General features: G+C 61.4%; 1 protein-coding gene across 1 annotated transcript; it reads right to left on the bottom strand.

Moving 5' to 3' along the window:
- Positions 1-1,699: 1,699 nt before the first annotated feature.
- NRSN2 (neurensin 2) lies at positions 1,700-10,351 on the bottom strand. Its single transcript, XM_034787495.1, has 3 exons — positions 9,912-10,351; positions 7,375-7,565; positions 1,700-2,676 (listed from the first exon to the last, which is right to left on the bottom strand). The coding sequence occupies exons 2-3, from the start codon at positions 7,558-7,560 to the stop codon at positions 2,230-2,232; spliced, it is 633 nt and encodes a 210-aa protein (XP_034643386.1). The 5' UTR covers positions 7,561-7,565; positions 9,912-10,351; the 3' UTR covers positions 1,700-2,229.
- Positions 10,352-10,617: the final 266 nt, after the last annotated feature.

Genomic DNA, 10,617 nt, shown 5'->3' with positions numbered 1-10,617 from the left:
GGACCCGGCTGTCAGTGAGCCCTGGCACTGCCATTCCTCCAGCCCCGAGCTCTGAGCACACAGCTCCACCAGGCGGTGACGTGCGGGAAAGGAGCTGCCCGGATTCCTGCCTCTGCTCGGGGGAGGCCTGGGAACATGCAGGGGAAGAGCGGCACAGGGGGCTGGGCAGTCTGGGGTAGGGGGGGCAGAATGGGGAGGAACGCCTCCAGGGCCGGACATGGCATGGGCGGCTGTGCCCAGCGCAGGCTGTGCTCACCAGGGAGTGCTCACATAATCCTCTAGGACTCCCTGCCCCTGGGCTCCCTGCCTGCTCACACCCTCCCTTGGTGTGTGTCACATGCCCCGGGCCATGGATTCCCCTGATCTCTCTGACTGGGGCACTGAAGCCAGCCCCAATCCAGGAAGTGCTGAATGGGGCCTTCGGATCGAGTCTGTTCTTGTCAATTGGACTGAACTCAGCCTCTGAACTTATCCATGGTGGACAGGGGCTGAACCTGGCCCATTTACCCAGAAGTCCCCGATGAGGGTGGGGAGTTGGATAAATGGGCTACGGGTCTGAACTGCCCCATGGCCCTGCAAAATCAATACTAAATCAATACTTTCCTAAATACTTCATGCCCAGGTACATTACTTTGCGGTAGTCCAGCTGTGAGGTGGCGAAGGCTTGAATCATTGAGGTCAAGTCATTGCCCATTTCCACCAGGACGGGACAGAGTCTCCTAACAAATATCTTGAATTAACCTTGCTGCCAACTCTCATGATTTGATTGCGAGTCTCACGATATTTGGTCTTTTCTTTCAATCCCCAGCTCCTGGAGTCATGTGATTATATGAAACTCTCAGCTTTCACTTGAAGAAAATAACATTTATATCCCACCGTTGCAGAGAAAAGCATGCAAACCTGACCCCTAAAGGCTACGAAACCAGTAAGCAAATAAAAAGAACACACCTTTTTTATTTTTAAAATCCCACGATTTAAGCCATTCTCCCCATCTTGGGGGCTCTGAATCATGCTTTTTCAACTCCTGGGTAGAGCTGGTCAAGAATTTTTCAAGGAAACATTTTTATCATTTGTCAAAACTGAAACTGTTCCTGAAAGTGGGTTGATTTAGAGGAATTTCCTGTCTCAAAAACCCAACCCTCAGGGTACAGAACAGGTGATGCACATTGAAGGTAAGAGGAATATCAAGGCCCAAGTCATGGGTGCTACTTACAAAGGGCTAAATTCCACTCCCAGTTGTACCAGTGCAAAACTGCTGACATCAGTAGAGTGGCCTCACCATATCTGAGAAAAGAATGTGGCCAAAGTCAATAGCAGTGTCTAACTAGCCCTGCTTGGACTTGTGCTGGAGTCCCGCGGGAGTGTTGTGGGGTTTTCCTTGGGCTCTTCCACCTTCTGCATGTTTCATTCTCCTCCCTAGTAATTAACAGAACCTTATTCTGCATCTGCCTTTCATTAAAAACATATTCTAAACAGTAATTGAGTGGCATTTGACCTCTGTAACCATTGATCAGATTAGCCAATAACCCGTTTCAAGTGTCTAAAGGGTGGAAGCTGTGTCAAATGATTTTGTGATCTGATTAAGCATAGAATTGAATTAAGTTGTGGGAGTGGGTGGAAGGTGAAGGGTGCTGTCGTGTGAAACCCAGGGCTCATGGGATTGTGACAAAGTCATGCCGGAAATGACTGATGATGAACCTGAGTTTCTTTGTATCTTTATTGAACCAGCATGGAAGGAGGACATTGCTGGACTGGTACTCAGACACTTTCATCGGTTACAGCTGACCAGGAAGCAGAGCAGAGGAAGGTGGACCACAGAAAAGTTGGGACTTTGTCCATTAGGCGATGGCCAATCGCACTCCACCTCTACCTCCGAACGCAGTTTCCTTCTTGCTGATAGGTTGCAGTTGTAGCCCCGCCTCCAGATGATGTGGCATGAAATGATCCTATTGGCTTAAAGGCTGAGTCAGGGGCATTTCTGTTCTGGTTTGAGCCAGGTGGCCTGGCCAGAAGACACCTCCAGCAGTTCTCAGATCTTCTCACATGGGGGCCAGGCCACACTCCTCCCCAGGTTCTGCAGATGAAGCAGCGGGAAGAGGTCCAGCGTCTGCACACACCTTCCTCCTGCTAGCGCTGAATGGTGACACGTCGGGCTCCTTAGAGCCAGGGGCAGTGGGGCTGTTAATCGGGTGTGGCAGTAACGCGGGGGAGACAGAAGAGCTCTTAGCTTCAGGGAGCGGGTGCGGTGGTGGAGGGGGACAGGAGGGGGCGCTGTGTGTCCCTCTTTGGCTGTATGTTTTGTATCTGCGAAGCGCCGAAGGGCACAGCCGGTGATCCTGCTGCTGCCGGCGGCATGATGATGGTGCTGTGCTTCTTCAGGGGGCTCTCCCGCAGAATGGGCGATAGCTGCTGCTCCTCCTCTTCCTCGCCCCCTCGCGCAGCCCTGCCCAGCACGCACGCCAGGGCGCCCACCGCCCCCAGGGCCCCGCCCATGGCGCACAGGACAGTGCCCACCAGTCTGCAGGTCACCAGGGCATGGTTATAGGCCATCGCCTGCAGGTCAAGCACCATAAACTCTTCCTCGCCGATGCCCTCCAGCTTCGGGGGCACCAGGTACCCTGTGGCCAGCGCTGCGGCTCCAATCAGCAAGAGCAGCATTCCCGCTGAGAGACTCACCTGGGGGCCGGGATGCAAAGGGCTCCGTCAGCGTGCTACTAACGAGAGGAAAGGCTCTACCACGGGGGATGGGGACAGAATGGCCTAGGCACTGGCCTGGCACCCCCGAGAGCTGGGTTGCTAGTCCTGGCTCGGCCCTTGGGCACTCCCTCTCCCGCTCTGGGCCTCTGTTTCCCCTCCCACCCTTTGTCTCTAGACTGTCTGCTCTTCGGGGCAGGGACTGTCTCTTGCAGCGCCTGGCACCCAGCGCACCTAAGACAAATTAACAACCCCAGCCCCACGGCGAGGACCCCACCATAACCCACTAGTCCATAGCCCAGCTCGGAGAGCCCTAGGCAGTAACCCAAGGCCTGTGGCCAGCGGCTAGAGCCTGGACTCTACATTCAAATTCCCAGCTGGTAGGGCCCCTGAATTAGGCATGGAAAATGTTGCCCGATGAGCTGAGTCTGTGCCCAGGGTCCCCGCTTTCATTGCAGGCCAGGGCTTGGGGAGTCTCTGATTTTGTGACTAGGGCCCCCGCTTTCATTGCAGGCCGGGGGATGGGGCGTCTCTGATTCTGTGCCCAGGGCCCCCGCTTTCATTGCAGGCCGGGGGATGGGGCGTCTCTGATTCTGTGCCCAGGGCCCCCGCTTTCATTGCAGGCCGGGGGATGGGGCGTCTCTGATTCTGTGCCCAGGGCCCCCGCTTTCATTGCAGGCCGGGGGATGGGGCGTCTCTGATTCTGTGCCCAGGGCCCCCGCTTTCATTGCAGGCCGGGGGTTGGGGCGTCTCTGATTCTGTGCCCAGGGCCCCCGCTTTCATTGCAGGCCGGGGGTTGGGGCGTCTCTGATTCTGTGCCCAGGGCCCCCGCTTTCATTGCAGGCCGGGGGTTGGGGCGTCTCTGATTCTGTGCCCAGGGCCCCCGCTTTCATTGCAGGCCGGGGGTTGGGGCGTCTCTGATTCTGTGCCCAGGGCCCCCGCTTTCATTGCAGGCCGGGGGTTGGGGCGTCTCTGATTCTGTGCCCAGGGCCCCCGCTTTCATTGCAGGCCGGGGGTTGGGGCGTCTCTGATTCTGTGCCCAGGGCCCCCGCTTTCATTGCAGGCCGGGGGTTGGGGCGTCTCTGATTCTGTGCCCAGGGCCCCCGCTTTCATTGCAGGCCGGGGGTTGGGGCGTCTCTGATTCTGTGCCCAGGGCCCCCGCTTTCATTGCAGGCCGGGGGTTGGGGCGTCTCTGATTCTGTGCCCAGGGCCCCCGCTTTCATTGCAGGCCGGGGGTTGGGGCGTCTCTGATTCTGTGCCCAGGGCCCCCGCTTTCATTGCAGGCCGGGGGTTGGGGCGTCTCTGATTCTGTGCCCAGGGCCCCCGCTTTCATTGCAGGCCGGGGGTTGGGGCGTCTCTGATTCTGTGCCCAGGGCCCCCGCTTTCATTGCAGGCCGGGGGTTGGGGCGTCTCTGATTCTGTGCCCAGGGCCCCCGCTTTCATTGCAGGCCGGGGGTTGGGGCGTCTCTGATTCTGTGCCCAGGGCCCCCGCTTTCATTGCAGGCCGGGGGTTGGGGCGTCTCTGATTCTGTGCCCAGGGCCCCCGCTTTCATTGCAGGCCGGGGGTTGGGGCGTCTCTGATTCTGTGCCCAGGGCCCCCGCTTTCATTGCAGGCCGGGGGTTGGGGCGTCTCTGATTCTGTGCCCAGGGCCCCCGCTTTCATTGCAGGCCGGGGGTTGGGGCGTCTCTGATTCTGTGCCCAGGGCCCCCGCTTTCATTGCAGGCCGGGGGTTGGGGCGTCTCTGATTCTGTGCCCAGGGCCCCCGCTTTCATTGCAGGCCGGGGGTTGGGGCGTCTCTGATTCTGTGCCCAGGGCCCCCGCTTTCATTGCAGGCCGGGGGTTGGGGCGTCTCTGATTCTGTGCCCAGGGCCCCCGCTTTCATTGCAGGCCGGGGGTTGGGGCGTCTCTGATTCTGTGCCCAGGGCCCCCGCTTTCATTGCAGGCCGGGGGTTGGGGCGTCTCTGATTCTGTGCCCAGGGCCCCCGCTTTCATTGCAGGCCGGGGGTTGGGGCGTCTCTGATTCTGTGCCCAGGGCCCCCGCTTTCATTGCAGGCCGGGGGTTGGGGCGTCTCTGATTCTGTGCCCAGGGCCCCCGCTTTCATTGCAGGCCGGGGGTTGGGGCGTCTCTGATTCTGTGCCCAGGGCCCCCGCTTTCATTGCAGGCCGGGGGTTGGGGCGTCTCTGATTCTGTGCCCAGGGCCCCCGCTTTCATTGCAGGCCGGGGGTTGGGGCGTCTCTGATTCTGTGCCCAGGGCCCCCGCTTTCATTGCAGGCCGGGGGTTGGGGCGTCTCTGATTCTGTGCCCAGGGCCCCCGCTTTCATTGCAGGCCGGGGGTTGGGGCGTCTCTGATTCTGTGCCCAGGGCCCCCGCTTTCATTGCAGGCCGGGGGTTGGGGCGTCTCTGATTCTGTGCCCAGGGCCCCCGCTTTCATTGCAGGCCGGGGGTTGGGGCGTCTCTGATTCTGTGCCCAGGGCCCCCGCTTTCATTGCAGGCCGGGGGTTGGGGCGTCTCTGATTCTGTGCCCAGGGCCCCCGCTTTCATTGCAGGCCGGGGGTTGGGGCGTCTCTGATTCTGTGCCCAGGGCCCCCGCTTTCATTGCAGGCCGGGGGTTGGGGCGTCTCTGATTCTGTGCCCAGGGCCCCCGCTTTCATTGCAGGCCGGGGGTTGGGGCGTCTCTGATTCTGTGCCCAGGGCCCCCGCTTTCATTGCAGGCCGGGGGTTGGGGCGTCTCTGATTCTGTGCCCAGGGCCCCCGCTTTCATTGCAGGCCGGGGGTTGGGGCGTCTCTGATTCTGTGCCCAGGGCCCCCGCTTTCATTGCAGGCCGGGGGTTGGGGCGTCTCTGATTCTGTGCCCAGGGCCCCCGCTTTCATTGCAGGCCGGGGGTTGGGGCGTCTCTGATTCTGTGCCCAGGGCCCCCGCTTTCATTGCAGGCCGGGGGTTGGGGCGTCTCTGATTCTGTGCCCAGGGCCCCCGCTTTCATTGCAGGCCGGGGGTTGGGGCGTCTCTGATTCTGTGCCCAGGGCCCCCGCTTTCATTGCAGGCCGGGGGTTGGGGCGTCTCTGATTCTGTGCCCAGGGCCCCCGCTTTCATTGCAGGCCGGGGGTTGGGGCGTCTCTGATTCTGTGCCCAGGGCCCCCGCTTTCATTGCAGGCCGGGGGTTGGGGCGTCTCTGATTCTGTGCCCAGGGCCCCCGCTTTCATTGCAGGCCGGGGGTTGGGGCGTCTCTGATTCTGTGCCCAGGGCCCCCGCTTTCATTGCAGGCCGGGGGATGGGGCGTCTCTGATTCTGTGCCCAGGGCCCCCGCTTTCATTGCAGGCCGGGGGATGGGGCGTCTCTGATTCTGTGCCCAGGGCCCCCGCTTTCATTGCAGGCCGGGGGTTGGGGCGTCTCTGATTCTGCAGGGGCACAACGAGGACTCGAGCGAGGGGAGGAGAGGACCGGGACCATGTCAGCACAGCAGCTGGATTGTATCCAGTGCTGCCGACTGATTCATTTGGGGGAGATGTCAGCTGATCTCTGGGCTACCTGCACAGTTGACCTGGTGACCCTGTACCGTCACATGACCAGGAGGAGGAAGCCCTGGCTTGAAATCCTCCTGAGCGCTGAGCTCCTTCCTCCTCTCTGACTAGCTGGGAAGCAGCGAGACGTTGCACCTTAGGGCCGTAGCGTGGTGGGCAGCTTGCATGCAAGGGGTTGGAACTGGGGGCAGGGAGTCAAGACTCCTGGGTTGCACCCCCCTCTGGCCTGAGACAACCAGATCTCAGCCTGTGTGTGCCTCAGTTTCTTCCTCTCTAAAAAGGGGCTAAGGATCCCTCCCTGCCAGGGCTGCGTGCTGGGAAGTGAGTCGAGACCCTCCGATAAAAGAGGAGTTGGGATTGGGACACTGGGGGGGAGGGGGGGGGGGGGGTTCTCCTCTGAGTCCCCAGCGGTTCCTAGTGACCAGTGTCCAGACATCGGCTCTTCGCTGCCTCATTGACGCTAGACAGGCGCACGCTTGTAACTCAGCCTGGGAACAACTTACCGAGGGCTGCGGGAATTCTCCCTCAGCAGCCGGCTTTAGATGCGGATTGGATGGTTTCTCCAAGATCGGCTCTAGTTCAAACAGGGATTATTTCGGGGAAGTCCCAGGGCCTGTGCTGGACAGTTCAGACTAGCTGATCACAGTGGCCTTGGAGTCTGTGGGTTGAGCAGAAGCCCAGGGCTGGGCTAGATGGAGTTGCTGCTTGCCAGCACGGAGGGGAGAGGTCCTGGGGAGGGGCAGGCTAGGGCTGCGTTGGCTGAGCTGTGAGGGGGAGGCCGGTGCCGTACCTGCCTGCACGGTGCCTCAGCTGGACGACTCTGCGATCCAGAGAGCTGGGTGATCGCTGACGGCTGAACTGCCCGGCATCTCCGGCATGTTGTGCCTCATCCTCCTCTGACCCTGGGGGTGTGTGTCTAGCCTCCTAACTGCGGGGCCAGAGCGGGTCCCTGAACAGGACACGCCAGGCAAGCCAAACCGGGGAGGAGGGGAAGGAACCCAGGCTCTTACTGTGGGCTGGAGAGTTTCAGGGGGAAATCCTGGGATGGGGCGTGACCGTCCCAGAGGTGACACCCAGATAGGGTGAGTGACCCTTGACCCCAGGCTCTGGGAGCAGAGCACCTCCCAGCAGGGGCTAATGATGCTGACATGGTTCTTACCTTCCAGACGAGGGAGGGCCATCCGCCATGGGCACGGGAGAGTGGGGGTTCGGTCACGTCATCAGCCAGACCGGCGCCGGTGCAGTCCTCGTAGAAGAGGTGCAGGTAGGAGCGGACCCCGTACCACTTCCCACGCTCCACGTTGGGTCCCCGGCTGCAGCCACACGACTGGTCGCGGGCAGGCATGGGGCCTGGGGAGGGGATTGAGAACGCTCAGCAGGACGTGCCTTCGCTGCTGATGCTAAGCTCGGGGACGTGAACACCTCCAGGAGTGGAGCTAGCCCTGTGCCCCATGGGCACGGCGCACCAGGGATACCCACGAGACACATCCGGGCCCCATCCCCAGCCGGATGCCAGGACACGACCTCAGCCAGACATTCATGTCCTGTCCCCTGTGTCTGGCTAGAGGGCAGGACTCCTGGGTTCCAAGCTGTGCTGATACCTAGCCAAGTGGCCTTGGGCCAGTCACTTAATCTCAGTATGACTCAGTTTCCCCAACTGTGAAGAATGTTCCCCCTGCTCTTTCTGAGCGTGCCCCCACCCGTTTTGTGGGGCAGGACACCACCAAGCTGGGTGCCACCTCCCTCCCATGGTGGGGTGGGCTCCCAGAGCCCTCGCCCAGCTGGAGACGCCAGGGAGCAGTTTCGCCTTCATCTTGGTCAGGACGTGATGTTTGAAAGCTGGGGGCAGAGAGGATCTGGTTAGCCAGAGCTGAGGGGTTAATGGCCAGGGCATGGGATAACAGTATCCGGGGGATGGGGAGCCGAGGGGCGGGCATGGGGACAGGAGTGACAGCTCTGAACCACCACCTCACCCTCCTGAGAGCGCCTCCTGCTGGTACCAAGGAGACATGGGCATTCTCAGCGAATCAGGCCTAATATCCTAGGCCCATGGGGAGCTGGACTGGGCCCTTCAGAGCAGGGACAGCCCTTGCTGAGCCAAGACCCTGCTCCCATGGCTCCCCTGCTCAGCGTCAGGTTCCTGCCCCATTGATATCAAGGAGGGTTTGGCCAGGACCGGAGCCCATCGTCCTGTGGGCAGAATCAGCCTGCAGGACCTGGGAAGGGCCAATGAGATGATTGCTGGGTCACCTCCCACCAGGACGTTGGGGGAACCTGCAGCCCTGTGCTTTGCAAGCCTTGGGGCAGCCGGGGGGGCAGCGTGACCGTCACGTGCCCGCGCTCCCTGGTGATCGGTTTCTGGCTTTCGTGGGAGCTGAAATTGACACCTCTGGTGCACCCACCCATCGGGGGACCCTTCCTAGGTCCCAAACACCAGCCGGCCCTGCTGCTGAACAGAGACTGGCTCCATCCTTCCTATGGGCCCAGCCCCCTGCTAGGAGCGCAGTGAGGCTGCAGGAGTTCCACTGCTTGCAGAATTGGGCCCTATATCAGGGTATCCCCAGTTACCCAATCGAGTGAGTGGAGGAGGAGGAGCTGGGAGCACTCGGCTCTGCCTCCTCATGCTGAAGCAATCCCCCCCCCCCCCGCACACACACACACACACTTTTCCTATAGCGCTCACACCCACCCTGTCCTGCCTTTCCCCACCAATCACCGGGTCCGCCTGCAGTGGGGCTGATTGGGCATTGCCATGGGAACTGCCTCACTGGGCCGCAGTCACAGCTGGGGCTGGACATGCTGACAGCAGAGCCGGTGTGTGGGGAGGGGGTGGAAATGGCAGAGCCTCCCTGCCGGGGACGAGGGGCAGGGGAGAAGGGGGACCCCTTCAGTCCCAGGGGGAGGAGTTTGAGAAGGATCTAGGGGCCAAATTCCTCGCTGGAGTAACCCTGGTGGAGTCACCGGAGTCGCACCCAGGGGCTGCTCTGAGAGGTGGGTCCCCCCCACCCGCTGAAAGCCCTGTCCAGCACACTGAGTGTCTGTGTTAATTTCAGGGAGCCCAGGCCTGGCTGGGGCCTTGCCCTCAGTACCAACACATCGCCCAGCCAGAGAGACATGCCACGGGGCCTGGCAGGGCGGAGGGTGATCCTGTACCCACAGGGCCTGTCTGCCAGGCCGTGGTGGTTAGCACAGGGTCATCCGAGAAGGCACCTCCCATCCTTGAGGAGCAGCGGCCTGGGAATAACCCCCTGCCCCAGTTCCAGCCAGTCGATCCATCCCTAGCCGCATGGGCTACACCCCGATGCTGGGTTTGTGGCCCGGTTACTGGCACTGGGGCGTTTGTCATTCCTTCCCCGCTCCTGTACCGAGAAGCCCCATGTCCAGGCAAGAGGTGTCTGTGAGGGGGCCCTGTTGGCCCCAGACATCAGAAAATCTCCCCCGCTCCTTGGCTGGTGAGTCACAGGCGAGTAAACGCTACTGTCTGCCACGCTGCATCTCATTCTCACGCCCAACACCCCCCTCCCCGCCGATCGCTCCCCCCCTTCCTTCCTGCACTGCCATACATGTCCAGGATTTTAGCCCATCGATTTCCCCTTGTGCCCTGCTTGGCAGAGCCGGGGCCCCTGAGCCATGCCAAGCCGCCTCCCCCGTGGTGTAACCTGCGGCAGTTCATGGAGCTGCCCCCGCTGCCCTTACCGCTGGCTGAGCTCCTAGCGCATCCTTTCCCCTCTGGGTTCTGCCTCTGGGGATGGTCCCTTTGGTTGCGGGACGCCCTCCGGACCGAGACCCGTAGCGGGACGACAGATCTTGCTCCGACGGTATCCAAACTGCGACGGGCGCCTCCTCTCTCTGGCTGGCTGGGACGCAGAGGGCGCCGGCTCGTGCCAGGGTTTGGCGGCCGGCGGGAGCTGGAGTTATTTTTCTTCTCCAAAGGGCTCAGCAGCACCCGCTGAATTGGAGGGGGCGAAAGGGGAGGGAGCAGGGCTGCGGGGGGCAGGCAGGGCAGCGAGGAGGGGGCGATGGAGAGAGAGCTGTTTACCTGTTGCAGTGGCCGGCTAGCCCAGCATCTGTCTGGCGTTTCCCAGCCAGCAGAAGCTTGTGAGAGACTAGCTACGCACAGCCGTGGAGCTGAGCAGTGTCTGAGTCAGAGGAAGAGAGAGGATGCGTGGCTGTGTGTGTCAGCGGGTCTGAGGGGATGGGAGCATGTGGAGGAGCCGTCAGTCGCAGCGCTGGGGAGTGCGGTGTGCCGGGGGCTGCCAGGCAGAGCGTGACCCCAGCCTGGCGGTTCAGCAAGGGCCCATCTTGGCTGGCAGGGCAGCCACGTTGGTGGCAAGATGAGAGGGGCAGAGTGGAGAGCCGCTGTCTCCTACGGTTCATGAGCAGGGCAGGCCTGCAGCGTCAG

The sequence above is a fragment of the Trachemys scripta genome, chromosome 12 (genome assembly GCF_013100865.1).
Source record: "Trachemys scripta elegans isolate TJP31775 chromosome 12, CAS_Tse_1.0, whole genome shotgun sequence".
Taxonomy (NCBI): domain Eukaryota; kingdom Metazoa; phylum Chordata; order Testudines; family Emydidae; genus Trachemys; species Trachemys scripta.
Note: the sequence above shows the minus strand (reverse complement) of the source record. Positions and strands in the feature narration are given on the sequence as shown.

Excerpts from the sequence above, each read along its gene's own strand:
- NRSN2 (XM_034787495.1), bottom strand. The coding sequence starts at position 7,560 with ATGCCTGCCCGCGACCAGTCGTGTGGCTGCAGCCGGGGACCCAACGTG. Across the intron at positions 2,677-7,374 it reads GGCCCTCCCTCGTCTGGAAG|GTGAGTCTCTCAGCGGGAAT; the intron begins GTAAGAACCATG and ends CCCGGCCCCCAG.